The sequence below is a fragment of the Sparassis crispa genome, assembly GCF_003851025.1.
Source record: "Sparassis crispa DNA, contig_000015F, whole genome shotgun sequence".
Lineage (NCBI taxonomy): Eukaryota > Fungi > Basidiomycota > Agaricomycetes > Polyporales > Sparassidaceae > Sparassis > Sparassis crispa.
In genome coordinates, this window is record NW_020939762.1 from 306,201 (window position 1) to 334,028 (window position 27,828).

General features: G+C 54.5%; 12 protein-coding genes across 12 annotated transcripts; 8 read left to right on the top strand and 4 right to left on the bottom strand.

Annotated features, from left to right (window-relative positions):
* Positions 1-132: 132 nt before the first annotated feature.
* Positions 133-1,192, top strand: SCP_1601060 (ATP synthase subunit 4, mitochondrial; the record flags this gene model as incomplete). Its single annotated transcript, XM_027764556.1, has 6 exons — positions 133-172; positions 227-278; positions 359-569; positions 656-826; positions 883-1,105; positions 1,167-1,192. The coding sequence occupies 6 exons, from the start codon at positions 133-135 to the stop codon at positions 1,190-1,192; spliced, it is 723 nt and encodes a 240-aa protein (XP_027620357.1).
* A 434-nt stretch (positions 1,193-1,626) lies between these two features.
* On the top strand, positions 1,627-2,872 carry SCP_1601070 (glycoside hydrolase family 23 protein; the record flags this gene model as incomplete). The annotated part of the gene is made up of 7 exons (XM_027764557.1): positions 1,627-1,803; positions 1,856-1,985; positions 2,039-2,245; positions 2,297-2,439; positions 2,493-2,606; positions 2,667-2,725; positions 2,776-2,872. 7 exons carry the CDS (start codon positions 1,627-1,629, stop codon positions 2,870-2,872), a joined length of 927 nt encoding a protein of 308 aa, XP_027620358.1.
* A 2,819-nt stretch (positions 2,873-5,691) lies between these two features.
* Positions 5,692-7,304, top strand: SCP_1601080 (hypothetical protein; the record flags this gene model as incomplete). The annotated part of the gene is made up of 4 exons (XM_027764558.1): positions 5,692-6,033; positions 6,093-6,359; positions 6,420-7,177; positions 7,250-7,304. The coding sequence occupies 4 exons, from the start codon at positions 5,692-5,694 to the stop codon at positions 7,302-7,304; spliced, it is 1,422 nt and encodes a 473-aa protein (XP_027620359.1).
* A 140-nt stretch (positions 7,305-7,444) lies between these two features.
* Positions 7,445-7,624, top strand: SCP_1601090 (hypothetical protein; the record flags this gene model as incomplete). Its single annotated transcript, XM_027764559.1, has 1 exon — positions 7,445-7,624. The coding sequence occupies one exon, from the start codon at positions 7,445-7,447 to the stop codon at positions 7,622-7,624; it is 180 nt and encodes a 59-aa protein (XP_027620360.1).
* A 502-nt stretch (positions 7,625-8,126) lies between these two features.
* Positions 8,127-13,050, bottom strand: SCP_1601100 (hypothetical protein; the record flags this gene model as incomplete). Its single annotated transcript, XM_027764560.1, has 18 exons — positions 8,127-8,289; positions 8,345-8,432; positions 8,485-8,531; positions 8,582-8,726; positions 8,786-8,800; positions 8,858-10,063; positions 10,128-10,899; positions 10,955-11,099; positions 11,154-11,323; positions 11,381-11,737; positions 11,788-11,961; positions 12,011-12,178; positions 12,229-12,305; positions 12,354-12,486; positions 12,545-12,660; positions 12,720-12,773; positions 12,826-12,876; positions 12,927-13,050. 18 exons carry the CDS (start codon positions 13,048-13,050, stop codon positions 8,127-8,129), a joined length of 4,005 nt encoding a protein of 1,334 aa, XP_027620361.1.
* Positions 13,051-13,245: 195 nt separating this feature from the next.
* On the top strand, positions 13,246-14,735 carry SCP_1601110 (Actin-related protein; the record flags this gene model as incomplete). The annotated part of the gene is made up of 7 exons (XM_027764561.1): positions 13,246-13,287; positions 13,347-13,389; positions 13,440-13,793; positions 13,846-14,068; positions 14,116-14,179; positions 14,232-14,510; positions 14,565-14,735. 7 exons carry the CDS (start codon positions 13,246-13,248, stop codon positions 14,733-14,735), a joined length of 1,176 nt encoding a protein of 391 aa, XP_027620362.1.
* Positions 14,736-15,095: 360 nt separating this feature from the next.
* On the bottom strand, positions 15,096-16,266 carry SCP_1601120 (Uncharacterized mitochondrial carrier; the record flags this gene model as incomplete). The annotated part of the gene is made up of 4 exons (XM_027764562.1): positions 15,096-15,293; positions 15,349-15,868; positions 15,930-16,109; positions 16,187-16,266. The coding sequence occupies 4 exons, from the start codon at positions 16,264-16,266 to the stop codon at positions 15,096-15,098; spliced, it is 978 nt and encodes a 325-aa protein (XP_027620363.1).
* A 278-nt stretch (positions 16,267-16,544) lies between these two features.
* On the top strand, positions 16,545-17,479 carry SCP_1601130 (DNA-directed RNA polymerase III subunit rpc8; the record flags this gene model as incomplete). Its single annotated transcript, XM_027764563.1, has 6 exons — positions 16,545-16,568; positions 16,616-16,799; positions 16,855-16,941; positions 16,993-17,056; positions 17,125-17,350; positions 17,402-17,479. The coding sequence occupies 6 exons, from the start codon at positions 16,545-16,547 to the stop codon at positions 17,477-17,479; spliced, it is 663 nt and encodes a 220-aa protein (XP_027620364.1).
* A 305-nt stretch (positions 17,480-17,784) lies between these two features.
* SCP_1601140 (Putative pyridoxal kinase) lies at positions 17,785-19,226 on the top strand (the record flags this gene model as incomplete). Its single annotated transcript, XM_027764564.1, has 7 exons — positions 17,785-17,904; positions 17,958-17,991; positions 18,048-18,152; positions 18,205-18,297; positions 18,354-18,462; positions 18,517-19,142; positions 19,201-19,226. The coding sequence occupies 7 exons, from the start codon at positions 17,785-17,787 to the stop codon at positions 19,224-19,226; spliced, it is 1,113 nt and encodes a 370-aa protein (XP_027620365.1).
* Positions 19,227-19,276: 50 nt separating this feature from the next.
* Positions 19,277-20,211, bottom strand: SCP_1601150 (hypothetical protein; the record flags this gene model as incomplete). The annotated part of the gene is made up of 4 exons (XM_027764565.1): positions 19,277-19,517; positions 19,580-19,814; positions 19,867-19,967; positions 20,027-20,211. 4 exons carry the CDS (start codon positions 20,209-20,211, stop codon positions 19,277-19,279), a joined length of 762 nt encoding a protein of 253 aa, XP_027620366.1.
* Positions 20,212-20,966: 755 nt separating this feature from the next.
* Positions 20,967-22,933, top strand: SCP_1601160 (hypothetical protein; the record flags this gene model as incomplete). The annotated part of the gene is made up of 4 exons (XM_027764566.1): positions 20,967-21,111; positions 21,169-21,452; positions 21,502-21,705; positions 21,758-22,933. The coding sequence occupies 4 exons, from the start codon at positions 20,967-20,969 to the stop codon at positions 22,931-22,933; spliced, it is 1,809 nt and encodes a 602-aa protein (XP_027620367.1).
* A 1,836-nt stretch (positions 22,934-24,769) lies between these two features.
* SCP_1601170 (predicted protein) lies at positions 24,770-27,154 on the bottom strand (the record flags this gene model as incomplete). Its single annotated transcript, XM_027764567.1, has 6 exons — positions 24,770-25,447; positions 25,508-25,801; positions 25,874-26,104; positions 26,164-26,944; positions 26,998-27,076; positions 27,130-27,154. 6 exons carry the CDS (start codon positions 27,152-27,154, stop codon positions 24,770-24,772), a joined length of 2,088 nt encoding a protein of 695 aa, XP_027620368.1.
* Between the last annotated feature and the right edge of the window lie 674 nt (positions 27,155-27,828).

Genomic DNA, 27,828 nt, shown 5'->3' on the forward strand with positions numbered 1-27,828 from the left:
TACCTCCGGCTGTGGATGAAGCCGCGAAAAATCGGAGTGCAGCGGTTTCCCACGCCCGTATTCGTGCCGTGTTTGCAAACGCCTTCCTCTCCTTCATCATTCGCCAGTGAGTCTGCCACTCTACATCGACGGATGGCGTCCAGGATTGCCATAAGCTCGCTGAAGGCATCAGGTATGCAGATTGCAATGCAAAAATTGTGCAAACAATTCTGAGGCTTTTCCTCAGCACCCCGCGTGCGACCCCAGGTCGCAGCTGCCATCCCTCGAGCTGTCCAATCGTACGTGCATTATCCTCTCCTCTCTTTTCGGAGCTATAGCAAGGGGGACACTAACGTATCGAATCTATGGTGGGCTGTAGTCGCGGGATGGCGAGCAAGCCCCCTCCGGCTGAGCGCGCGTCGGAGATCATTAACAAACTCCCATCCTCGCCCAACCTCATCACCCGGACGGGCACCGCGATCCTCGGTACGGGTCTACTTGCAACTGCGATCTCGAATGAGCTGTACGTCGTGAACGAGGAGTCGGTCATTCTCGTAGGCTTCGCCGTCCTCGTTGCCTTCATTGCTAAGGTGCGCACTCTGCTGTCACGTCGCATACACGTCTGCTACTCTGCAGCACGGATGCTGGTAGATGGGTCGTGCTAATAATCGCGCAGAGCATCCGGGACCCGTACCGTGACTGGGCGGAAGGTCATATCCAGCGCATCAAGGGCGTGCTCGAGAAGTCCCGTACGGAGCACACGCAAGCCGTGAAGGACCGCATCGAGTCTGTTGAACAGATGAAGGACGTTGTCTCCATTACCCAGGGCCTCTTCGCGCTATCTAAGGTGCGTTCCACGCATATACCCACATGGTCATCCTCTTATACGCTCGTGGACTGCAGGAGACCGCGCAGCTGGAATCCGAGGCGTTCGTGCAGCGCCAGAAGGTTGCCCTTGCGGCGGAGGTGAAGACGGTGCTGGACAGCTGGGTACGGTTCGAGCAACAGGAGAAGGAGAATGAGCAGGCTGAGCTCGCGAGGGCGATCATTGACAACGTCCTGAAGAGCATCAAGGATGAAAAGACGCAGAGGGACATCTTGACCAATGTCGTTACGGAGGTCGAGCGTGAGTGCTCTCCCATATTCATTGGTCTTCCGTTCCACCAGCCTGAACTCAATGCTTGCAGAACTTGTCAAGAGCAAAGCCATCTAGGTCATTCTGTAATGTCGACAGTTTAATAGACTGGCACCAAGCGTTTTTCTGCATGCGCGAACTGAGTATTCTTCTTTGGCCGGTGATCTTGTGCTTACTGCTTCATCGCAGCACAAGGAGCATCCGCGGTTACCTTGTGCGAATGCCCGCTTTACCCTCTCATCCGGCATGTCGGTGGACGAATTTGAGGCCCAGAAATTCAGTCTGTCCTTGCTATCTGATGCTAGTGTATATTTCCGTCGTTTCTGAAGAAAGCATCGAGCTTCTCGTGCTGTTCTTTGTGTTATGGGGAAGACCTATCGGTCTGAGCTAGGTACCTGTCACGTCCGGACCTGTCAACACTTGTATGGAGTGCTTCCGAAAGCGGACCAACGCCATGTTGACCACTGGCCGCATCCTCTTCCTCGTCTCTCTTACCGTATATCAATTTTCTAATGAAATTAGCCTCTCTTTTACTTCTGTTGGCCGGTGCAGCGGGTCCTGCGGCGGCCAGCCATTCCCACTCGAGCATCTCGCGGTTGTCTCATCGGCATGGCCATGTTTCTCGCGCGACCCGTCGAGAACTCACGCTCAGTAAACGTTGCAAAACCAAGGATAATCGGAAGTCAAAGGTCGGTTACGAGACTACTCAGAGTAGGAAAGAGTCGTCATCGTTTTCTGCAGAGCAACTCCGATAACGATTCGGGAAACGACTACAGCGGTACCGGTGGAGGCTACAATGGTGGATCAACTACTGGTCAGTCGTCCGGAGTCATCAATGTGCCGTCGTCGTGCGGGCCCATCGGTGCTACTGGTGAGTGCTGCGTGAGGCAATATCTGCCTTCTCACCTATGCGATGCGTCCCAGTGGAAGTCACCCCCACCACGGGCCCAAACGGAGCCATTGACTGGCTCAACTGCGGCGTGAACGACAGCGGCTGGCGACCGCCCTTCGTGCGCGTCTCCGACATCATCGCGAAGAACCTGACCGAGGCGATCCAAGAAGACGGTAGCCCGTTCCGGGCATGTGACGCGTACATCGATACATTCGAACAGTATGCCGCGCAGTACGGAGGTACGCCTGGTCATTATGTTTCGTGCGCGTCGTTGATGTTTCGGCTTGCAGTGCCTGCGATACTAGTGGCAGCGATCGCTATGCAGGAGAGCAGCTGCGATGCGGGGACCGTCGGTGGTGGGGGTGAGCAGGGTCTCATGCAGCTGACGCAGGACAAGTGTGGGGGCGCGCCGGGAGGTGACTGCAAAGATCCAGTGAGTTGTACATACAGACAGACGACGCACCTGTCGTGTCTGACGATGTTTAGGACTTTAACATTCGAGCTGGCGTCGAGTACTTCAGTGAAATGCTGCGGAGCAATGGTGAAAGCCTACTGCTTACCATGGGAAACTACAATGGCTGGCCACTGGGGATGACATACGTGCGTGCCTTCCTCCTCCATGCAGACGTTCGCTGACCTTGCGCATGCGCGTATTTACAGGACGATGCAACCGCTGCTGGTGATACTTCTTGCTGCACATGCCAGAACAACTTGGACTAGTGCGTCGAGTGGGCTTGTCTGACGCTGAGCTGACAGACTCGTTTCATAGCTTGCAGCAGACATTCAATGGATGGGTGTTAAACGTGGATCCGTACTCGAGCACCCCTCCGATTGGCAAGTACTTCAACCTGAACAAGTGTCACTGAGCCAATATCTGCAGCGTCGAGTTGATTCTCCCCAGTGTCTATCATATTTTCATTATGTCCACATTCCTAGCAATGTATGAATAATATTGAACATCTACTGGTAGTGTACACTCTAAAGCTATGCGATGCCGGACATACGTAGTCTTCATCCAATGTGTCACAAACTAGCTTTTAAAAAGATAAGAATCCCACTCAATCCATTTGCTGAAGGCCACAACTTGTCAACTGACAAGTGGAAGTTCTCCAACAAATGAAAAGAAAGGATCCCCCGACGACACAAGCCGTTACTGCAATAGCAAGGTCATCACGTCCCAGTGTTGCAAGCAGAGCACCGAGAACAAGGGCGGCAAAAATTAGATAACCAATAATGGAGGCGGTGCCTCCATAATAGTGGTTAAACTATTAAGAACAGATACTACACTTGATCTAAGCCAAAAGGCCAGAGTGGTGAAGATTTTGGATGTTCCTGCCCGCCTCTTATACTGCAGGAGAAGTGCGCACGGACCCCACCGCGTTTGTTCCGCGCAAAGAACGCGAACGCGTCCGAATCATCACGTGCTACTATCCAGTACTCCCAACAGTTTAACATTAATCACTCTACATGTAGTACCTGCTGCATCTGACAGAGGCTGTGACATTTGAAGCGAAGACCTTTGAGATTACTTACGTGCCGCTGTAAGCGTACCTTGCGAAATATCTCATCCTTTGTTGAGGCCCGCGAGAGGAGGTTGGTGAGTCGTTGATCTAACCCACCGACGCTTTCTGACCAACCTCGTTGACGAACCGCGCGCAAGCTCGTACGTGTTACTCCATGTCAGATCACTGGTGATTCCTAACTTTGCTGTCTCAGACAGAAATGGATGTCCCTGCCGCTACCACCCGCATTGAGAATCTATGGTATGATGATGGTAGTGTCATATTGGTGGCAGGAACCTCCGCATTCCGGGTTCACTGTGGTATCCTATCGCAATATTCATCAGTCTTTCGAGATCTGTTCATGGTTCCTCAGCCTCCTCCAAATGAGTGCCCCCAGATGATCCTCTCCATTTGCAATATACTCTGAGTTGCATTCATGATGTCATGTAAGACCCCTTCTCAGCTCTCTGTCCCTCCGACTAAGTCTGCATGATGTCAGGTTCCTTGACAAGGTGAGACGGTCACAGGAGCCTATTCCCGTTGCTGTTGGGATCATCAGTCTGTCGCACAAGTATAATATCGAATCTCTTCTCGATAAAGCTATCTCTCGCTTGAAGGAAATATATCCGACTGTCGTTGGACAGCTGGATGCACTTGGGCGGGACATCCTGTACAATTATCCGTCTCATGCTCATGCCATCCCTCTTATTAATGTCGCGCGCCAAATCCAGCCATCTGCACTGGATGACCTACTCCCTTTTGCTTTCTAGCTCTGCGCACAGCTTAGTACAAGACTCCTTGTCGAGGGTTTGTTGCATCCATATGGCAGTCGCGAGCGTTTGTCCCCCGATGATCTCCAAAGGTGCATCGAGGGCAAGGTTGTGCTCAAGGGTGTTGGCCTCGACATCATCGGAAATGCGACAATAACCATCGCGGTTTGCGGCCGATGCACCGAAGACTACCCTTGTAAAACTGAGATACCACTCCTCCTGTTCTTGGAGTGGCGTGACTCCAGTGACGTTCTGTCATCATCGTGGGATTTACTTGCAAGTATCGACCGCTGGACAATAAAATGCAAACCATGTCGGGAGATAGTTAAAGATGCCATCAAGAAGACGCGTGTGGAAGTCTGGGACCAGCTTCGTCAAACCTTCGTGCTGTGATAACAAGGTACTGGATGTTACTGTCTTCCGAGTTATGGTACGCCGTGTGAGCCTCCCATATGTCCATTTCAGAGTTGAATGTGGACTGATTTATGTCTTGCTAGCCATAGCCTTTTTCTGCTGAATTCGGTCGGATCCATTTTTTTTCGATATCTGCTGTGGCCTGTGGGCAACAAGCAATGGTTTCTGTGCTTGTCTTCGTGAGATCAGATCCGCACACCCTGTCTTCTGCATTATATTGAAGGACAAATTTGCAGATTCTACATGGACTTGTTCGGAGGAAAATCTTGTTCCTTCGCACCTTCCTGTATTTTGGTATTGGCATGTGTCTTGGAACTATGGGACCTGCTCACCACATGAAGATGATATTGCCACATGCCGCATTTGCAATGACCCACTGCCTGAACGCCATGCAGGATCCAGCGGTCCGTTGACGTGCCCTCATAACTGAAGGCCTGCGCATTGACCAACCTCTGGGATCAGAGATTCTGCGTCTATAACCGCGCGTTGTGCCACTGTGGTCTCTGCTTGATGCATTTCGGTATACTCACTCAGGGTCTTTATCTCTATAGTGCCGTTACTACTCATCATGGACTTCTCTTCCGTGCTTCGCTGTGGCTCGCAGAACCACAGCAGACCACAGCGCGTATCAATACATGTCGACTGTGTCTTCCGAAGTGGTTGGTTTGATTGAACCTTGAGCGCTGAACCCAAAGATGCAGTCATATTGCAGGGTTTCGGTCACATTCAATCCGCATTGCTCTTTTTGATAATGGAGATTCGAGAAGCTCGAGCGTCTCGCCCTTTGCTATTAAGGATACTGCGCTTATCTTCCTCGACACGTCTCAAGCACCCTTCCTATAAAATCCTCCTCGCGCTGTCTAGGAGAACAGAACCTTCCAGATAAGATTGCGTGTTGGATACTGATTGTTTTCCGCCGTAAGTCATTTGAAACTCGAACCTGCCGATAAATTGATTGTTGAGTTTCTGTTTACATCCCCGTGCAGCCAGACTCATCACATGGACAACACAGAAAATGGGATCCAGCAGTATCAGGCCCGCAGTGGCATGCTGCCCCGGAACGGTCCTCAGAGCCCGATGCTCCCCGCCCAGCAGACGCCGCAGATGAGCTTCCGGGGCCTTGCGCGGTCACCGAGCCAGCCGGGCTCTCCTGCTCCGAACACGATCGCGGGGAGCCCGTCCATGAACGCTGCCCGCCAGGCATCGGGCATGGCGGCGCAGGCCCTGGCGAATGAAGTGAACCAGCAGCTGAACCGGATCCCCGCTCCGGTTTTGAATCAGATCAAAGAGGAGGTGGGGCTGGCGGACATGGATTACCCGTCGCTGACGACGAAGGATAAAGTTGGTGTTGTCGTCGTGTTGTGCCTGCGATTCTGGAGCTAATTCTCTCCATTCGTTAGCAACGCATGTTAACTGTGGCTAAACAACGAACGATGAGACTAGGGCAACCGGGACAAGCGCAGCTACCCCCGATGACACCCATGGCGCCGTTCCCGCACCCATCGCAGCATGGAGGACCGGTAGGCCCACACCAGATGATTCCCGGCATGGTGGGTCGGCCAATGGGTGGCTTCCCGGGCCAGCCAGGGATGCCGAACACGTTGACGATGCCATTGGGCACGACCATGAGCCCCGGGATGATGAACCACCCGATGACGCCACAGCAGGTGAGTGCGCTCGCAGTTCGCGGGGTGTGGCCTTCCAGACGATGCTGATACTCGGCTTAGGTGCAGCACGTGCAGCAGCTGCAGTACAGGCAGTCGATGCAAAACCTGCACAAGACCGGCATGCAACATTCGGGGATGGGCAACATGGTGCCGGGTGGCAACGCTGCGTCGCCGTCAGCGGGAGAGGGAGGGTTCATTTCGGACGGGCCGCAGTCGCGGCCAGGGACTGCACAGTTCTCTGGTGCACCCAGTGCGAACAGCAGGATGGGCCCGAAGCCCTTGGGTATGATGCCACCGCCCTCACCAAGCCAGAACCCTAAACCCGGCCAGAAAGACGCCAGCGGCGCCAATGAGACGTCAGCACCGAACGGGCGCCTCGACTCGTCACCACAGACGGGTGCACCAGGACCAGGGCAGGGATCTGCGCCGGGTTCTGTACCAAGCACCCATACGGGCCCGCCCACCCCGAACTCGTCTGGCAATATGACCGCCCCATCTCCCTCGGCGATGAACGCGTCGACGCCGTCGATGAACGCGGACCACGCGCCGGCCCCCTCCACTACGGACTCGATCCTGGGGGGCCTGTTTCCGCCGGACTTCATGCCCCATAACGGCCTGGACGATTTCGATCCGTCGATCTTCCGACCTGACGGTGAACTCAACTTTGACCGGGACTTTGGAGGCTGGTTCAATTCAGATAGCATCGGAGGGTTGGACATGGTGATGCCAGTGGATCGAGCCAGCAGTGCCGTAGCTAGTGTCGAAGAGTTGGCGGATAACGTTGCGGAGTTAGATCTGGCCTCTGATGCAGTTGCGTGGTAAGTACTATAGTTTGTTGGCCTCAAACGATGTCCATGAACTTTTCGGCCTGTTCTCTGTGACCTGCGTAGTCGTCCCTGTTCGGCACGTACTCAACGATCAACGATTCCGCCAGTGCGATGTTGAAATTTCCGTAAGAATTGCACATCTAGCGCACAAATATGATATATCCAACCGAGTCTCTTCGACAACACTATCGGTTGCATCGTTCTCTTCCCGTCTACGTACCTTAGATGCATAGGACTCGATGAAGATGCCCGAGCTCCATGGCTCCTTTCTTTGCCTCTATCATCTATGCCGCGTTCAAGTTCCATCGACCCGGGCTCGATACCATCCTTCCCATCGCTTTCTATGACTACTGTCAGCTCCCATGGACTTCCGCCTACACCACGCCTGGACCTTTGAATCCTGGAACGGTGTGGAAGGCTGTTCTATGGAGGTTCTGATGTGATGCCTCCGAGGGAAGGAAACCCTCTTGAGGGCAAATGACACCGTGACAGGCTGCCTGCACTGTTGCCGCCCACTCAAAAATATTTCAACACGATGCACCACAAGAAATACATGTGTTGCCGCTCTCACCGTCGTGACAGAGGCCGATCGACGGGGGCACATGTCATTGTATGATTCCCTGCGAAACATGGATTCGTAGATCAGAACCCGGGTAAAGGAGTCTGGCCTGTGCTCGTTATGCCTCAATAACGTGCAGAAATGACGTCGAGATCAGAGAAGCAGTTGGACCGATACCTCAAGCTTGAGCAGTCAGAAACCTGGAACATATTGACGGCATGCGTTACAACACTATGCTTGTTTTGCGTACTGTGCTCCTCCTGTATGGTAAAAGCCAGGATATTTTAGTTGGTTCTGCGAGTTCCAATCAGTAAGAGATTTATGATCATCTGTAGTAATACTGTACAGTGATACCAGCATAGGAAAAATCGGCGTCAATACTCAGCTCTCAACCTCCAGCATCGGGCTATCGGGGACTGCGGGGTTGTTAACTGCAGTCGCGGACTCCGTTTGATGACTGCCCATTCCATCGGGTGCAATTGCCGCTTCTTTGGAGCCAGCCTCAGTCTCGTCACCCTCAGCCTCTCTTTCCGCCATTGCGTCTCTATCCAAGAAAATCTTCAGTAACCGTCTGGACGACGTGGAGAGGACGAATTTACCTGTATGCCTTTCTGCACTCTCCCCTGACATTCTGGTTTTTCCACTTCTGCCTTCTCGAAGTCTTCGCTAACATGTCGTCATCCAGACCTCCGAGGTGGTCAGCGCGATCGGGCCGATCCAACAGACAAACGAAACTCACTCGTGTCCTCTCCGAGCATCCTCAGTTGAGGTAAACGAACCCATTGCCTATAGGCAGTATCAACTACATCGTTCACATGGACAATAAATGCGCTCACCAGGTGTTGCCAGAGTCGTAGAACCGAATAACATGTAATTGTTTGTCTTCATTCTGCGAGGATTCATCCTTCAGGTCGAGGACATATTTCGGTATTGATGGATCATCCTCCTCAAACACCACAGCTGGCCACCATGGGAAAGACTCTGCAGAATCCACAATCTCAGGACATAGACTGACGTCAATCGTCGTTTTGCCCACTTACTCGCTTTTGCCCATACTGCGTGTGCAACAACATTCAGAAAGACATGACGAGTATCACGAACAATGTACCTACCAAGCGTCCCACCCTCGAGATACTCCCCGTCGCCGAGAACGACAGCGCCAGCCTCAACTGGAGGCGCGTTTTGCAAACGTGATGCCCGTCTTGTAGTAGGACCTGCTGAATGTACTTGAGCTGGCTGCTTTCGCCGCGGCGAAGCTGGGGATCTGTTTGCTGCTGGCTGCTCGGTTATCACCTCATCATCAGTCGAATCGCCGAGGGAGGTCAAATCCGAGTCCGAGTCTAGCTCTTCTTCCTCTTCAGCCTCGGATTCTGCTGCTGCAGGTTCCCATGCCGAAGTAATCGCAGTGGTGGAAGCCTCAATTTCTGCCAGAGCAGCGGTCGGCGATGCTTGAGCTTCGACTAGAGCCCTGGCTTCAGCTTTGGCAGCGGCTTCAGTTGCAGCAGCAAACCTCTCCGCCTTACGCCGCATGTTCTTTTTCCGCCGGGTCATTGGCGTGTCTAGTTCCTCAATAATGATGCGCTCGGTAATAGTCGACGGACCTGACGTTGGCGCCTCAACGGCTGAATCAGCCACAGCTCTTTGGGGGGTGGCAGCGGCGGCCGCAATGGCAGTCTCAGCAGCAAGCTTCTCCGCCTTGCGTCGCATATGTCTCTCCCGCCGGATAGTCGGTGAATCTAATACCTCGATGATTATAGGTCCGGCGGTGGCGGAGGGACCGGGAGACTCAGTAGCTGGGGCAGCATCAGCTTCGGCGGCGGCAGTTGCACCACGATTTTCTGCCTTGCGGCGCACAAGTTTCTTCCGCGTGACAACTGGAGAATCTATCACGGTAATGATGGGCTCTGAAGGTCCTGCCACTGGTGGTACAAGGGTCGACGTAGCTGCAGTTTCGGCTTCTAAAGAGGGGGTGGTAGTAGCAGTAACAGCAGCTTCGGCTTCCGCAAGTCTCTCAGCCCTACGTTGCATGTTCTTCTTCCGCCGGATACCTGGAGTGTCTAACTCCTCAGTGATAACAGGCTTGGGAACAGGTATGCGCTCGTCGGGCTTGTCCACGTCCATGTTCTCTGGCTCTGTCTCCGGAGCCACTTGGTCAACCTCCACAGCCGTCTGATCAACCTCCATGGGCTCGCTTGTCGCCTCTGGAGCAGGCACGGCTGAGGCTAATTCAGGAGCGTTCTCTAGGAGCGTAGTAGCGTGCAAGGTCTCATTCTCAGCAGCTGATGTGCTGAAAGTAGACAATTGGGACTTGTCGCGAGCTAACACATAACGAGAAATAGACATCGTCAGCTACGGCTAACAAGAAAGCGCAACAATCCTTACATGTCTTTGGCAGCTTCTTCCTGGGAGGAGGGAGCGGGTACCGTTCAATGGGCGCTCTTCCTCCGCGGCGCTGGTCAGGCGGAAAGATCCACCCGTTATCGAACATTCTGAATGACTGCTGGTTGTCCACATCCTGTACCACCTGGGGCTCCTGCGCGGGAGTTGATGCGGGAGTACGTTTCGCCCTCTTCCTAGGACTGCCAGCTGACACGCTCTCCGTAGTTGCATCCTCGCTGGCGTCAGACGGGCCAGCCTGGATGCTACCGGCCACCTCAGCCTCGAATGCTGCAGCTGCAGCAACGGCGCGGCGTGTTCGGGGTGCGCGAAAGCCGGGCGACGCGTCGAGGCCCTGCGCCTGCGCCTCGCGCTCACGGCGCTTACGTTCGCGGTCGGCCCTGCGGTTACGCTTCGGCTTGGGAAGAGGTGGTGGGGGTGGCGGACGGAACTGTGGGAGCTCGTAGCTGAACAACGACACTAGCGGCTCTTTCCCGATAATGAGGCTGGTTTGGTCTTTAATGACATCCTCGGTGACGAGCAGATCAAGCAGGTAGAGTGGAGGTTCGAGGTCACCGATAGTGAGCTTTGAATCAGATGGTGCTGCCACTAATGGAGATGTGGCCTCGTCAAAGTATCCAGCTTCTCGAGATGCAATTTTGTCGAGTTCGGCCAAGATAGGTTCAATGGATGTCTTGATCCTCTGAGCAGCTTTGAAAAAAGGAGTTCCTTGTTTATTGTAAGTCATCGCATTATTGAGAACGAGGTTCACATCGTGCTACAGATATTATTTCCGTTAGTCAGCTGTACAGAAGGAACACAGAGCTGTGTACCTTGAAATCCTGGAGGTCCCAGTACTCGTGCCGATCGAGCTTACGATCGATGACGGTCCAGCACATCGGGTGATTGATTATGTCAAAATAATCGGGCACATCAATTTTAGACACGGGATTCTTAAAGTAATCCTGACGGTCAAATCTTCACGACTTTCGGTGAGCTAGATGACTCCAGAGTAGGACAAACTCAACTCACCCCATGATTCTCTCGAACGCCATCCTCAGCGGAGGCTCATTCGAGAACAGGAAGCGAGAGAAAACATCCTGGATGGTCTCAGCTTGGTCGCGCTTTCGACTCTCACGCTTCCGACTGAGCTCTGTTAGCGTGCGTATGCTGTCAAGATCTCGCCTAAGACGCTTCATGAACTAAAGGAAAAACATCAGCAACGCATGCAATTAGCAAAGTTCCACAGCGAAGCGCACCTCGAGTTTCGTAAGTTTTTCCTCGTCCGTCTGCTGCTTCCCTCCCGAAGACGCGGTCCACGGCTCGAGGTGCAGCCGCTTCAAGAACGCCGCGCCGCGACGAGCTTCACGCTTAAGGCTCCAAAATTTACATACGAGCAGCACGAATTCACGCTTGTGTCGGAGAACCACCTTACCAATGTACTGCAGAATGCGCTCGACGATAACGTGCGGGACAAGGGGCGGACCGGGCGTGTACGTTTTGGCATACGCCCGTGCTGTCTTGGACGACTTGGGACTCGGCGGACGTCCATCGTAAGCGTGATCGTCCGAATGCTCTGCTGCGAGGGCGGCAGCGCGAGCCTCCTGCTGCTCCTTCTGGAGAAAGTTGAGTCTCGGACTAGTTTGCGCGTAACGGAAATACATACAGGCAGATGCTTCTCGCAGTAGCAGGCGAGGGCTGGCGCTTCCGATCCTTGCGAGGACTTCATCGGCATCAAGAGCTTCTCTTTACGGGCGCAAGTGGCGTGAAAGGCGAGGAAACATGAGGACTTTGTGCACTGAATGCAAGCTCCTTGGCGGATATCGCAGACGGAGCATTTCTACGAGAAATGAACGGGTGTGATACATGGGACAAGGCGGGTAACTTACCAGTCTCCACCGCTGCTTGGAGATTCTATCCACACCTGTGATGGGCTCCATGAAGACGTCGTTGGCAACACGAGTTTCGGGTACCCAAATTGCGCAGAGAAGGTGCACCCAGTCTCCATGAACAGTTTGTTTGAAAGCACCCCCTTCATTTGGACATAGGATGCATGACTATGCGATCCATTATGAGGAGAAATACGAAGAGTGACCATTTCACGAACCACTGGGTTCTCCGGAGAGACGGTACACTTCCGACAAAGCCACTGGCCTTCAGGAATGTATGGTACACCATAGCAATCTGGGAAAAAGCTCAACAACATCATATACTTGTGATTATATACCATACCTTGATGCACGGCGAGGTTGCAGCCATCACAAAACACGATAGCGTTAGTGTTCTCTCCTTCCGAGTCATCGCATATGGCACACGTCGAGTCTTCCGAGGGTAGAGCGAGATCTGGCTTGGGTATGTTCTTGGTCTGTGGGGTGCTTCGCCAGATTGGTCATGATGCTGATGTGCCGATAGAGGTTGCATACCAGGTCAAACCATTCCTTCTCCAAGCGGTCCATAACAATCTCAAAGATCTCGTAAGATACCTTGTCCATCTGTTCCTTCTTCCGCTCGGCATTTATAGCATCCAGCCACTCCTGATCTGTGCGCGAGCGTAAGGCCATAAGGCCAAAGACATGGAAGACTAGCAGTTGATTTCACCTTGCTCGTCCATGTCGTACTCCACTTGCACAGCCAGTTCACTCTCCAGTGGTTCTGTAGTTTAATCCGTCACTGCAGTAACTTGGCACAGAAGGAGAGAACCTACCGATGTACCGAATGTAATGTTCGGGTCTCCGAAAGTCGGAGAAATCGTTGTCTGCGCATCTTCAACGACACAATTTCATGAAGCAACAGTGCACCACTCACAGCCGTAAGACCTTGCCTGTTGGTCGTGGACTCCTGTTGGCTGGTTGGTCGTATCATCCTGCACTTTGACGAAGGAGACCTTGGGTAGAGGAGCGGGAGCGGGAGATGCAACGCCGCGGGCCATGTTGAGGATAATATACTGTGAATAGCTCGCCTCTCGAGTGTGGTTGGTCTGATTATCAATACTAGAGAATCAAGCTAATGTCGACATGAAATTGGAGAACGTCGTCGTCGACGAGCAAGAGGTGGCCTTCCACCCGTGACCTCTATTTCCTCTGCCGCCCGTCGCAGCAGTTCTCATATTTCTCCACAACACTCCATGGATCCATCTCTTCCGCTCGTCGTCGACAATGGAACCGGCGTATGTTTATATTTACCATTCTCCCCAGAAATTCGCAAGGATCGCTCACCTACCCGTAGTTCGTGAAAGTAGGTTACGCAGGCTCCAATTTCCCTGAACATGGTACGCTCTACTCTGATTCCTCAGTTCTTGACTAGATATTCTGCGTACAGTATTCCCCTCTATCGTCGGTCGACCCATCCTGCGCGCGGAAGAGCGTGTAGGGTCTGCAGTGATCAAGGATATCATGGTCGGCGACGAGGCGGCGGAAAACCGCAACTATTTGCAAGTCACCCAGCCGATGGAGCACGGCATCGTGCGCAACTGGGAGGACATGAAGATACTCTGGGACTACACCTTCGACGAGAAGCTCCACGTCAATACACAGGGGCGCAAAGTGCTGCTCACTGAGCCCCCAATGAACCCCAAGGCGAACCGGCAGCGCATGTGCCAGGTCATGTTCGAGGAGTATGGCTTCGGTGGCGTGTATGTTGCCATACAAGCCGTGTTGACATTGTACGCGCAAGGTGCATACTTTATGAGCCGCAATCATTTCAGGCCCGCTGAGCAACACCGCAGGTCTGACGACGGGCGTGGTGGTTGACTCTGGGGACGGCGTCACACACATCGTACCCGTCTACGATGGCTTTGCCCTTCCACATCTGACCCGACGTCTGGACATCGCCGGCCGTGACGTGACGCGCTACCTCATCAAGCTGCTACTCATGCGCGGATACGCGTTCAACCGGACAGCCGACTTTGAGACTGTACGTGAGATCAAGGAGAAGCTATGCTACGTCAGGTGAGTCCCGTCGTCCACATGCATCATACTTTACTGATCCACCACAGCTATGACCTCGAGCTGGACACGCGACTATCAGAAGAGACGACAGTGTTGGTGGAGACCTACACAGTGAGTCTGATTCCAGGTGTTCGCACGCAACTTCCTCCTCATGCTTGTCCAGCTTCCAGATGGCAGAGTGATCAAGATCGGCTCAGAGCGGTTTGAAGCGCCGGAATGCATGTTCCAACCGCACCTTGTCGATGTCGAGCAGCCAGGAATAGCAGAAATGCTTTTCGAGACCATCCAGGCTGCAGCGGTCGATATCCGCGCGGAGCTGTACAAGCACATTGTGCTTTCCGGCGGATCCAGCATGTACCCCGGGCTGCCCAGTCGGTTAGAGAAGGAGATGAAGCAGCTCTACCTCACACGGGTACTCCATGGTGATCCGACGCGGCTGAACGTACGCGCCAGCTTGCTTGTTTACTCGCCCTTACTCGTCTGACAACCTTTACAGAAATTTAAGATAAGGATTGAGGACCCACCACGCCGCAAACATATGGTATTCCTCGGCGGCGCAGTGCTTGCGGATATCATGAAGAACCGCGAGGAATTCTGGATATCGCGCGAGGAGTGGTTCGAGCAGGGCATTCGCTCGCTCGACAAACTCGGGCGCGGCGAAAACTAATAGCGGTGCGCTCACGATGTATTAACATACCGGTATAATGACGATTGCTGTACGATTGCCACGGAAGAAAGTAACTCGGGATGTGTACATTGTGCGTGCGATATCGTCTCGCCAGCTCATGGTATCCATATCATGAGCATAGAGCGGGTCTAGCTATTGGATATACAACGGAGATTACTAATGTATGCAAGGCCCTCGCGTGTAACCAGTGTAACCATTACTTTTCGAGCAGTGGGTTGGGGATGGACAGAGCCGTGCGGGGTGTCTATATAGAGCGGGGTGAGAGCATTATACGAATGTACAGGTATACATAACAGCTCAGCATAACATGGCAACGAACAAACGGGCCGCACGGCGGTGTCATGCCCAGCGGAGGACGGCTTCATAGATAGAGTACATGACCGCGGCGTTCGGAATTACTCGCATGAGATGCGCACTGAGACCGCCATAAAGCGAGCGCGCGCCCTCCTCTGCGATGACTACCCGGAAAGTCTGGATAAGTCCTGTGTACTTCACCTTTCCATCCATGAGTGGTTGCCGGAGACGCGTGCGGACGACCTGTGAGAGGGCAATCACTATCGTCCATGAAACAATGTTCGGTACAGAAACGCACCTCATGTGGATATGTAATCAGACTCGCCACGCATTTGGCCGTTCCTGCGCTCCCAAGCATGCCTAACCACTCCAGGACGCCGCCCTTACCCTCTGTGTTCGCAGTAAGTCGCTTCAATCGCTCATACAACGTCCATTGTATCGTGCCCTCCGTGACGCCTAGGTAGCTAGCACTGAGACCCTTGTAGAATCCACGGACACCTTCCTCCCGCATGATCTTCTTGATGATGCCCCACGACGTCGGGCGCGCTAGCTTCGTGTGACTGTCGTGCCGCTCGAGCTGCAGACGAGTTTTGACGACCCATATCGGATTTGTCAATGTTCCTGTCACGATGCCCGCACACGCAGCGGCACTTAGGTGAACCCAGCTATTCTCCTGCCCGTGATTAAATTGCTTCGCGATAATCTGCTTGCCGTTGCCGTAGGTGAAGAAATTGATAGACCGTGCTGGGATCACCCCGACCAGAGTAGGCCCGAGACCCCTGAAGAGTGCCCTTGGAGACTCATCTCGGGCGATGTCCCTGAGGGTCGTTCATATGTGTTGTCAGACACAGTCGAGCTTCCAATATGTCTCGTACGCACTTCAGGATGTGTCCAGTCTCCACAAAATGCCATAGAATATTTGTACGTCGTGGCACGACGACTACACCGTTACCGGCGAGCCCCAGTGTCGTGTGTTTCTCCCTGAAGAGACTCGATTGCAATCGCGTCTTCACAACGTCAAACGGGCTCGTCACAATCGCGCCACACATTCCCCCCAGTCTTTCATCGAGAACAAGCACAACATGATGCACACGGTTCGTGAGTTTACGCACCAGTGTACGAGAAGAGACACTCACCCGCCTGCAACGAAGTGCTGCCATGACTTCGCGGGAAGCCAGCTTGCGCTGGCGACGGCCTGTGGCGGGGTGTCTGCCATTTCGTGTTTTCCTGGGCCCTGAGGCGTCGTCGTCGTCCGTGAAGACTCAGATTCAGTAGCCGGACCAGGGGAGTCGCTGGCAGAGGAGTCCTACGTGACCACGGCACAAGCACAAAGTTTTAGTTCTAGATAAGATTAGATAGACGCTCAATGTCACTACACTCAGATCCCTTCATCGAATGCCTTCCATGGCTACTGCTCTCCTAGGTGACATACTGCAAACAATCACAAAGAAGTAACCAGAGAGAACGTTACTAATTGGCACCTGTAAGTTAGGAATGTTCGTACTTTCCATCATCAAGGTATTACAGAAACTCCCGGATCGCACCAAAGCTCACGCCATGCGCAGGACACCGTCGCAGTCCACCCATCCAACTTCGGCGTGCCGCCAGAGCAGGCGTTGACGAACGAGCTGAACAAAAAGTACGCGAATCGCGTCTTGCACGATGTCGGCCTGTGCGTATGCGTGTTTGACCTCTCCGAAGTAGGAGAGGGGAAAATCCGGTATGGCGATGGCTTTCTGTGGTATAAAGGTGCGCATCATGCATCTGTAAATGTTCCGCAACGCGTTCAATGGAGCCGTTGCAGTTATTTTCCGTTTGGTGGTATTTCGACCGTTCCTGTCCGAAGTCATCCTCGCAAAGGTCAAGTCGTCTGACGAGGACGGCATACGGTGTATGTGTTACTACATCATGCTACACTTCATCTGACACTCCAGCTGCGAAGTAACTGTAGGATTTTTTGACGACATGTATATTCCCCTCATATACCTCCCAGAGCCGTCGGCTTTGTACGTCTCATCACCCATCGTATCGCACTGTCCTCCTTCCACTCACACCGGTGTCCTCTGTCCGCCAGCGACCCAAACGAGCGCTCACACTTCTGGCTCGCGGGCTCTGAGACGACATCCATCCACGAGCTGCTCGACTCCCCCGTCGCCGAGCGCATGTACATTGACGCCGGCGACGTCCTGCGCGTGCGCGTCGAGGCCGACGAGTTTTATGATGACGAGCCCGGCCCGCCCAAGGCGACCGAGGGCGTCCAGCAAGCTCGTGAGATGCGGCGGCCACCGTACACCATTACTGTGTGTTGTCCAGTCCGTCCGCTCTGTAAACCAATACTAACTTGACCGAAGTGTTCGATTGCAGAACAGGGCTTGGGACCAGTCTCCTGGTGGAAGGACGCAGGTGTGGAAGCCATGGACGAAGGCTGAAAATCGAATTGTGATCCAACATAGAAATTCCCGATGTATTGTGCCTGCTTTGAACACGACATTTGGCGATACACCCTTTATGTTCTGTAATAATATAGATAAAATTTTATTTGGGACATATAATAATTTCAGCGATAGCAAGTCGATAACTTAACTGCAAGTTTTTCAATCGATAGTCGCCCGCAATGCCTATCACTTAATATTATCTTCCAATCCCACAGCTGCGATGACCCGGAGATTCGAGTCAACTGTATTCACCTGGTCGGAGTCATATTACGCAGAGGGGGGTCTCACACAACGCACAAATGTCCAAACATGTGCCGAAGACAGAGAGAGTGCTAAGCGTCCAGTCGCACGTCGCGTTCGGGTACGTGGGGGGCAAGGCGGCGGTGTTCCCTCTACAGTGCTTGGGATATGACGTCGATGTGCGTATTGTGAATTTCCGCTCGATTGCGTGTGTTGACGACAGTTCGGACAGGTGGTGAATACCGTGAATTTTTCCAACCACTCCGGTAGGTTCTGTGTACTGTTCACGGTCTTTGGAGTTTGAAGCTGATCTCTTGGACAGGATATGGCCGCTTTGGCGGTTCGAGAGCGAGCGCATCTGAGCTGGCAGGAATATTCCAGATCATGGAAGACAATGGGCTGTTGTTCCCGGATAGACTTCTCACAGGTCCAGATTCCTTATCTCGAACGCGTCGTGGTCGTGTGCTGAACTTTCGCAGGTTACATCCCCGGAGCGGAAGCTTTAGCGGCTGTGAAGGAAATCGCCTTGAAGCTTAAGCAACGTAACCCTGAGCTCATATACCTACTAGATCGTACGTCTGTACTGAGGCATCTCCCTATTTGACGATCTCAACATCTTACCCCTTAGCTGTCCTGGGCGATGCGGGCAGATTATATGTTGCGCCTGATGTCATACCCATCTACCGGGCAGCATTGCCATACGCTACAATCATCACACCTAATTGGTTTGAAGTAGAGTAAGTCGCCAAACCCTCCTTCTCAGCTCACTCAATGTTTTGTGTGTTCCCCAGAGTTCTCACAGATATTAAAATGACGGACTCAGCGTCGTTGCGGCGCGCGATGAAGATTCTACATGACGAATACCGCGTCCCGAATGTCGTGATCAGCTCTATCCCGCTTCGTGCGTGGCTCGACGACCTCCTCCCAGCTCAGATACGACCTTCGTCTCAACACACGGATATCGACTTCCTGCTCTGCATCTCCTCGTCCTCCTCCCCCGCCAATTCCGGAGGGGAAGGTGGAGCGGGACGGGAGAGGATGTTGTCTGCACACGTCCAGTGCATACCCTGCCTTCCGGGCTACTTCTCTGGCGTGGGCGACCTTTTCTCCGCCCTCGTGCTTGCGCACTTCCACCCTGACGCAGCGCCCGCAGGTGCGGAGACGCCGCTGTCGCACGCGGTGTCACGGGCACTGACAAAGACGCATGCAATACTGATGCTCACGGACGAGCATGCGCAGCACTTACCCGAGGACGAGCGGCTACCCACGGACGACGAGCTGGATGCCCGCGAGCCCGACCGCAAGATCAGGCGGATGCGCGGGCGCGAGCTCAGGCTGATACAGGGCCAGGACATCCTCCGTGGCGCGACGGATCTCGAGCCTAGACGTATGGTACCGTGGACTACCTTCTGGGAGGGTCAGTAGCATTGACGCTGTACATGCATGCTGTATATTATGTGACGAGTGTTGCGCAGATATATGTTGTGTAGCGGCACGCTAATGGGGCACATGTGAAGAGAGTGCACGCTCTTGTCTCATCTTCTGGCCTCGTCAACCTTGAGCGCTGAGAGTTTCAGCCTCCTGCCGTCGCCGCCTCCGGTAGTAACGGAATGCGAAAGCTCCTGACGCGCCTAAAACCACACCCAAGACTGCTCCGAGTACCTCTGCTACAATGTCCCCAGTTGACTGCGAAACTCTGTTCGACCCTGTTGTAGGAGTCGGCGACGGAAGTGGTGAGAAGGTTGGTAACGAACTGGATATTGGCAGGGTGGTAGACGGGAATGGCGACGTACTTCAAGAGATGATACAAGACATCATCTTACATGGTGATCGGCGATGAATATAAAGGCTTACTCGTTAGTGGGTATAGTGATCGTGAAGGATGAGATATCCAATCGTGTAGCATTACTGGAGGGTACGAAGGTAATCGCCAAAGTAGTAGCCTTGTCCGGTTGCAGATCGACGGCGACTATGAGTCCTACAGCTGAGTCTACTTCTGTCGTGATTGAGATTACGGGATCCTCGGTGAAGAGCGTGATGTTTGCAGTTGCGTTCGATAGCGACGAGGTGCGTATATACAGAGCCAGACCTGTAAGCCCGCGTAAGTGGTAGCAGAATTTTATTTCCGACCTCTGTCCTACCTGTGAACGTCATGAAAAGCTGGGGTATGAAACCGCCAATTTTCGGTCCGTTTGTAGATGTCACTACACTGTCAGGACCATCTGATGACGGAATAATTCGCCTGAATATCAGATGTTCAGTTGCACACCGGGAGTAGTAATATAGATGTTGCCTACTCACCACGAACTGTTAGAGCAAGATACTGAAGCAGTCGTACCGTCACATGCTGGGGGATTGTAGATGATGTCCGGATTCGTAGATTGCAAAGTAACATTGACCTGCGCATACACCAAGTGAAGCCAGCAGAGACCCATAGAAACGCATAGCCAGCACTGATGTCTGACTCCTAGAGGTTCAAGCCGCATGATGGGCTAGCCGCGGGGTGGAGAAAGACACAGCGCATCGGCAGTCGAGCGGAGAGGAATGCTCGTAAGCAGGATGAACGCAGCCTGCTGAAAGGCGACGTCCCCCATGTCCATGACAACCCGATGCTTCAGGCTGTTGCCTGAGTCTACATTCAGTCCACATGGCCCTCGGCGTATTTTGGGCAGTTGTCTCCCCGAGAATACGTGAGATAGGATCGTCGAAGACGCAGAAGGGGTGACAGATGATGGGGCAGTTCCTGGCAGGGAATTTCGCAGGCAACAACCGGATATCATGTAATAGTTATCGCGGGCTATGGGTTACAACAACGAATATTATTGCCAGGAACAGGGCTCAAACCCTAAATATGGGATACACCCTTCAAAAAATATTGATTTGCTGCGACTATCGGGATGATTCACTCATGGACCAGGACACAGACTGTGTACATTCGAAACCACCGAAGAAGGAGAGACTAAAATTAAGAGGAAAGAAGGGGCGTAGCATTATGTCCGCGACAAACGAGTGTAAGTAAAGTCAGCGGCATAACTCCGCCGTAGATAACTGTCTAGACAGAAATATTTTTGTAACATTTACCTTGTCGGGAAGAAATGGGTGACATCGGACTTGACTTCCTCCACATCGTCCAACGCGTCGTCGTAGTCGTCGTCGTCGACAGCGGTGTCCAGCTTCCTTCAGGAAGACCTCACGTTCTTTTCAGACCTCTCTCCTTCAATACACCTGTCATTTCAGCAACATGTCCAACCATCTCAACCTGCGGCAGCGCATGCATCGCCGCGTCGTACCCAGGTCCGCCAGCGGTGGGCCCGCCCCCACCATCATCCAGGAGCCCACCATCATGGGTCCTACTATTGGTGGTCATCCCTCGCAGACCGCCTCTTGTGAGTTCCAAACTTTCCAGCATTCGCCTCGTATTCACATTCAATTTTTTCCCCTAGCGTCACCTACGTCTTCTGCGCCCACTTCGAGCGCGCCCACTTCTTCGCCAACCTCATCGAGCACTCCTCAATCCAGTTCTCCGTCTGAGACTCCGTCAGCTTCGGCTTCCTCATCTTTGTCGTCCTCCTTGTCGTCTTCGTCGTCGCCTGCGTCCTCGGCTGCGCCTTCAGCCTCGTCTGTCTCGAGCTTGTCGTCGGTTTCGTCCTCTTCTTCATCACCGGCCTCCCAGACGAACGGCAGCAGTTCTACCCGCAACGTAGCTACTAACGCTGCTGCAACTTCGGTAAGTTGCTGTTTGCTTACTCGGTCACGCGGACTAACGCAACGCTCAGCTTGCCACCGCTACTCCAACTGGGCGGAGCACCGTCTTCGCGACGGAGACTGCGCCTCTCTCTCTTGCGAGCAACGCTGCTTCTCCGAGCGCTAGTTCGTCGTCTTCCCATTCTTCGGGAGTGAGCACTGGTGCGGTCGTTGGCGGTGTCGTCGCTGGAATCATCGGCGTGGCTGGTATCCTGTTCGCGGTCTACTACTTCTGGGTGAGTATACTGGGGTGCGATTTCGGGGCACTGCTAACGTGTTCCATCGCAGCGTCGCTCTAATCGTTCGGAAGATGAACCCATCGAAGACTTCAACGCGATGGCCTTCAAGCGCCAGTCCATGATACTTCCTGATGACGGGGACATCTCTCGGGCTCCATCCTTGAATCGCAGGGACAACACGAATTACAACATGCCTCCGCCGTCGATGATGAACGAGCAAATGATGGCTTATGCACCCCCGTCGTTAGCAGGTCGCGGCGCGTACTACAATGGGTTCCCCGCGCAGCCGTCATTCGCTCCGGCTCAGCATGACTCGACGGGTCCTGTGCAAAGCATCCCGCAGACGCCGAATTCTGGGAATCCATTCCTCGACCAGTTCGGTCAGCCGGTGTCTGCTGGTCCGTACAGCCCTGGGTTCCCTGGTCAAGGCGCACCGTCCGTCGACCTTCCGCTGTCTAATGGAGCAGCGCAGTATCTGTCCCGTCAGCCTCACTCCGCTGGGACGTTGAATGGCACGCCGAACGATGCGCACTATGTGGACCTCGAGCGCTCCAGCGTCACCCCGTTCCAGGCTGCTCAGTACGTTGAGATTTCGCGCCGCCTCAATACGGCTCCTCCTCTGCCGTTCCCGTCGCCCGCTGCCGCTGCGATTGCCGAGGAGGCTCTGAACGAGTCCGAGTTGCCGCCCATCCCTGAGAAAGAGCGTCCTGTTAGCCCGCCTCTTCCCGCTATCACCGCCGTCCCTCAGGAAGAGAGTTATCTTAGCCCTGCTGCTGCAGAGATGCCTGTTCCCGCTGCTGCCGCCGTCTCCGAGGAAGAGCGCAACTCTGGACCATCGCCCTTCTCTGATCCTTCGGTGCACGAGCAGGCGTTTGAGCACGCAGGCGATGACGCGTCGGTCCGCGACTCGCTCCCCCTGCCGCTACCCGTCTTCTCCTCGCGCGAGCGCATCACTTCCAACCCGCCCATGTTACCCGAGATATTCCAGCAGCGCCCGTTCTCGCCCGTTGCCGCCGAGTTCCCCCAGGCCCCGTCGTCGCCGGTCCCGTCACCCTTGGCCTTGCACAGCTTCCCGGCTCCGCCGCCCCTGGCGCACTTCCCCGACGCCGCTACTGCTGTACGTCCGCGCCCCACAGTTGAAGCGGGCAGCGATCAGCCGGACCTCTCGAAGCGGGGGACCACGTACACGGTCTATGACGAGGAGGACGCCTACGGCGGCATTTAAGACACGCTATGCCACACGTGAACAGTGACAGCTAGGAGATAGACTGTCTAAGTCACACTGTACCACTTCATATTACCACCTTCGTTGATCGAGCTTCTCTCTCGGTTGCTTTGGGGTTGTTGGTTTCTCTGCGTATTTTCTGTCGGGTGGCGGGCTTCTACACCAAGCTCGCTAGTCCGTGCTCGTGTTTGATTGTGCCCTTTCTTTCTGAACGATCTAGTGACGCCGCTGCGCGGCCAGCGGTGGGGGTTATTTCTTGCTTGCTTGAAACTCTCGTTATACGTGCGCACTCTCCTCTACCTTTTGCTCCGCTGTGTAGAGTGCAGCTGTACTGCTTGCTCCGTGCGGGCATTCAAAAATTCTGCCGACGGGCCCCGTCTCGTCCTATACCAACTTGTTTCGATATTACTTGTTCTTTGTGGTTTTATTGGCTAAATTTACGATTGCTGTTGAATAGATGGTGTGCGTGTACTGTGATGTTTTGGTTGGCGTGTCGTAAGTGTGGAAGTGAGTAGCAGCCACTATCGAGGTAAGTGGACTGCGAAAGCGATTCCAACGAGTTCAAATCCACGACGTACGTGTGGGTCATACGTCCCTGATGTTTCTGCCTTCTGCATACTTGTGCCAGCCTCCTAATTTACCACCCACCCTCGCGTATGGGTCGTAGAAGGGCCGCAGGCACTCGTACCTAGCTTACTACTGAGATGATGTGTAATCGTGATCGTTGAAGCTCAAATCTCGATATTGCAACGCTAGTTCTGCATGTTTATTTCAGTAACCTGCAGTGTTTGCCAGTTGGTGGTCTCATTTCTCTCTCTTCTATCACGCTTGTCAGCGCTCAACAAGACTTGGCGCCACATCTGGGCGGCGCGAGCCTCATGCTAACGTGCCTAGCTGTATATGGCAAGTATCGTAGAACGAGCATCGTAGCACGGCCGCACACAAAGCGAGCTCCACGTTATTTTTGTCGTCGTCTTGTAGGTCGAGGGAGCTGCAAAAAAACAGGTGGATATTTTCGTGGTGGAATATGCATCAACACCACCGCCGCCACTCACACAGGCTGCCAGGATTTTTGCTGATGCAGTACCGTCGCGGAGATGTTGATTCACATCAATATCGTCCGAACTTGTACTCCTGCTAGTAGGCAATTGGTCACAATCACACCAGCAGCCCAAAAATGTCTAAATCTCTATCTGATCGTCGAGATCGCACAAAGTGCAACCCGCTCCGAGACCTTGAGCGTTGCCGACGCCGCGCACGCGTCTGTCTGTCCACGATAGACGACGATGCTAGCCAGATCTCCGTGATCAGTCTATTAGTGTGCTCGCCGCGGATCGCGTCATGCACCTGGACTTCGCGCATCCTATCTCCGTACCGAGGCAGCTTTAGCCAGCGCTCGCTGCAGCCGGCTCCCCTGCAGTTAGCCTTACACTTTTCGGCAGCAAAGTAGAGACAGAGACGATATCGATTCCTTCCAGACAAGTACTGTACCAAAATACACGACTACGAGACAGGTTATACGGACAGGCGGAAGCAAGGGTAACAAACTAACAAGAAGCTTAAATCGACAGCGAAGGAGGATTAAGTATCTAAGCGGAGGCGACGGCGCACACGTACGCCCATAGCTTTTGTCATAGATAAATACAACAGGGGCAGCAGCAATCAAGTAAGACATCCAAATATGTGCACGCGGAACGTAAAACGCAGAGAGCGCAGACGTAGAACATGAGCGAGGTAGCATGACCGGGGAGAATCCAGGAGAGCAGCGAGCGACACGAGCATCACGATCACATAGTCCCACGACAGTCAGTGTTCAAGAAGATACCCGCGCTGCGGCTACTTCATGGGATCCAACCCTCCGATGCTATCTGAATTGAACCAGTCTCCAAAGTCCCGGTCAAAGTTGAGTTCACCGTCAGGTCGGAAGATCGACGGATCGAAATCGTCCAGGCCGTTATGGGGCATGAAGTCCGGCGGAAACAGGCCCCCCAGGATCGAGTCCGTAGTAGAGGGGGCCGGCGCGTGGTTCGCGTTCATCGACGGCGTCGACGTGTTCATCGCCGAGGGAGATGGGGCGGTCATATTGCCAGACGAGTTCGGGGTGGGCGGGCCCGTATGGGTGCTTGGCACAGAACCCGGCGCAGATCCCTGCCCTGGTCCTGGTGCACCCGTCTGTGGTGACGAGTCGAGGCGCCCGTTTGGTGCCGACGTCTCATTGGCGCCGCTGGCGTCTTTCTGGCCGGGTTTAGGGTTCTGGCTTGGTGAGGGCGGTGGCATCATACCCAAGGGCTTCGGGCCCATCCTGCTGTTCGCACCGGGTGCACCAGGCGCACCAGAGAACTGTGCAGTCCCTGGCCGCGACTGCGGCCCGTCCGAAATGAACCCTCCCTCTCCCGCGGACGGCGAGGCAGCGTTGCCACCCGGCACCATGTTGCCCATCCCCGAATGTTGCATGCCGGTCTTGTGCAGGTTTTGCATCGACTGCCTGTACTGCAGCTGCTGCACGTGCTGCACCTAAGCCGAGTATCAGCATCGTCTGGAAGGCCACACCCCACGAACCGCGAGCGCACTCACCTGCTGTGGCGTCATCGGATGGTTCATCATCCCGGGGCTCATGGTCGCGCCCAATGGCATCGTCAACGTGTTCGGCATCCCTGGCTGGCCCGGGAAGCCACCCATTGGCCGACCCACCATTCCGGGAATCATCTGGTGTGGGCCTACCGGCCCTCCTTGCTGCGATGGGTGCGGGAATGGTACCATGGGTGCCATCGGGGGTGGCTGCGGTTGTGGCTGATCGCCGTTCGCAGGCGATCGACGGACGCGCTTGCGGTCAGGAGGCGAAGCGTCGCTTCGGGGTAGTTGTTCAGGCTGAGTAGCAGTGTAGCAAAAGAAATGAAGGCACATCAACAACGCGCAGAGCACGATGATCAATAGACATACCTCTTGGCCAGGAGAAGTGCTACTTCGCTTGTTACCACGTTGCGGCTGCTGCTGTTGTTGAGGCGTCGATTGCAAAGGCTGGGCATTACGCTGTTGCATCGGGTGCTGCATTGGTGGCTGCATCGACGGTGTCGAGGGGCCCGCAGTCGCGTTCGTTGGCCCCGATGGGGGAGGACGTCCTGGTTGCCCTTGCCTCATCGCTCGTTGCCTAGCCGCAGCTATCATGCGTTGCTAATGGACAGAGAGAATTAGCCTCAGAATCGCACGCACACCACGACGACAATACCAACCTTATCCTCCGTTGTCAGCGACGGGTAATCCTTGTCAGCCAGTCCCACCTCCTCCTTGATCTGATTCAAAACCGCAGCGGGGATCCGGTTCAGCTCCTGGTTCACTTCATTCGCCAGGGCCTGCGCCGCCATGCCCGATGCCTGGCGGGCAGCGTTCATGGACGGGCTCCGCGCGATCGTATTCGGAGCAGGCGAGCCCGGCTGGCTCGGTGACCGCGCAAGACCCTGGAAGCTCATCTGCGGCGTCTGCTGGGCGGGGAGCATCGGGCCCTGGGGACCGTTCGGGGGCAGCATGCCACCGCGGGCCATCTGAACTTGCGGGACGCCAGGGACGCCCAGCTGCGCCATCGGCGGCGGGTTCGCGGGCTGCTGCTGCTGGCCTGCAGCGCCCAGATTTTGAGGGGAGTGAGACATTGTGGGGGAGGCGAAGGGCGCGACGCCGTTTGGCGCGCGCTGCGGGGGGGCGCCCGGGCGCTGGCCCTGCATCAAGTGCGGCTGGTGCATGTTGGGAGGTTGTGGTGGCGGTCCACCCGCCATGCCTGAAGGGCCGGGGATGCCATTCACCTGTGGCATGCCCGCAAAACTGACGTGCGGTTGAGTGCCGTTGGGCATGACTGATCCTGGGCCTGCTGGGAGACCGTTCGGGATCACACCGTTTGGCATGGGAGTTGGGCCCGGTGCGCCTGGCGGCCTTGATGTGCCGTTCATGTAGCGAGGTTGCTGAGGCTGTTGCTGGCCTGAGCGGGATCGATTGTCGCTGGGCAGCCTGTGCTGCTTGATGCTGTGGGATACCATCGTACGGCTGTCCGTCGCCGAGAGGGAGAGAACACATACCTGGGTGTAAAGGACTGCGTCCTCTGAACCTGCTCCACTGCTCTTTGCGGAGAACAATACCCAGAAGACACTCCACCATCTGATGCACGCGATCAGCGGTGTCGCCAGGCGAGACACAAAGAGCGCACTGACTCGAATAATAGACCTTGTTTTGCATTTATCGGGGGTTGGGCATCCGAGGCAAGCCCTGCTTCGTCCCTCAGAGCTTGGGCGGTCTTTATAAAGCCACGCTTTGAGCAATAATCAAAGATATAGATGTTGAACCTGCAGGTTGAGATGAATGAGAGACACGTAGTGCGGGGTAAAAGACGACACGCACATCCTCTCTCCGTCCCAGGTGATCGGTGGAGTTGGGGGAGGATCTGGAGGTCCGCCTGGCGGGGGAGCGATGGCAGCCATTGACTGTCGGGCTGGTTTAACGATGTCAGAATAAGACTAGTCTCCGAGCGCGCTGATTGACTGCGAGCTCGCGCAGAGGCGATATGAGATGGATTTGGTGCACGACGGGGGCGAGGAAGGGGGGTGCGAGGCGCGAGGTGTGAAAACAAGAGGCGATGAGGAGTGCGGGCGGTGGGTAAGAGATACAGCGGATATATGTTACAGAAGATGCTATATGTCGAGCTCGTCGTCTGAGACGGCGACGGGCGAGGTATATCTGATGATGAGATGCGAGGGCGAGTTGACGGGAAGGGACGAAGCTGGCGGGGAGCAGGCGAGAAGCACGAGGCGAGCGACCCCGATGGGAATCGTCGGCTCAGTCTGCCGCACCCACAAACTCAGCCGCGGCAACCAGCGACAACAAGCCACACCACAGACCACAGACAAAAAACA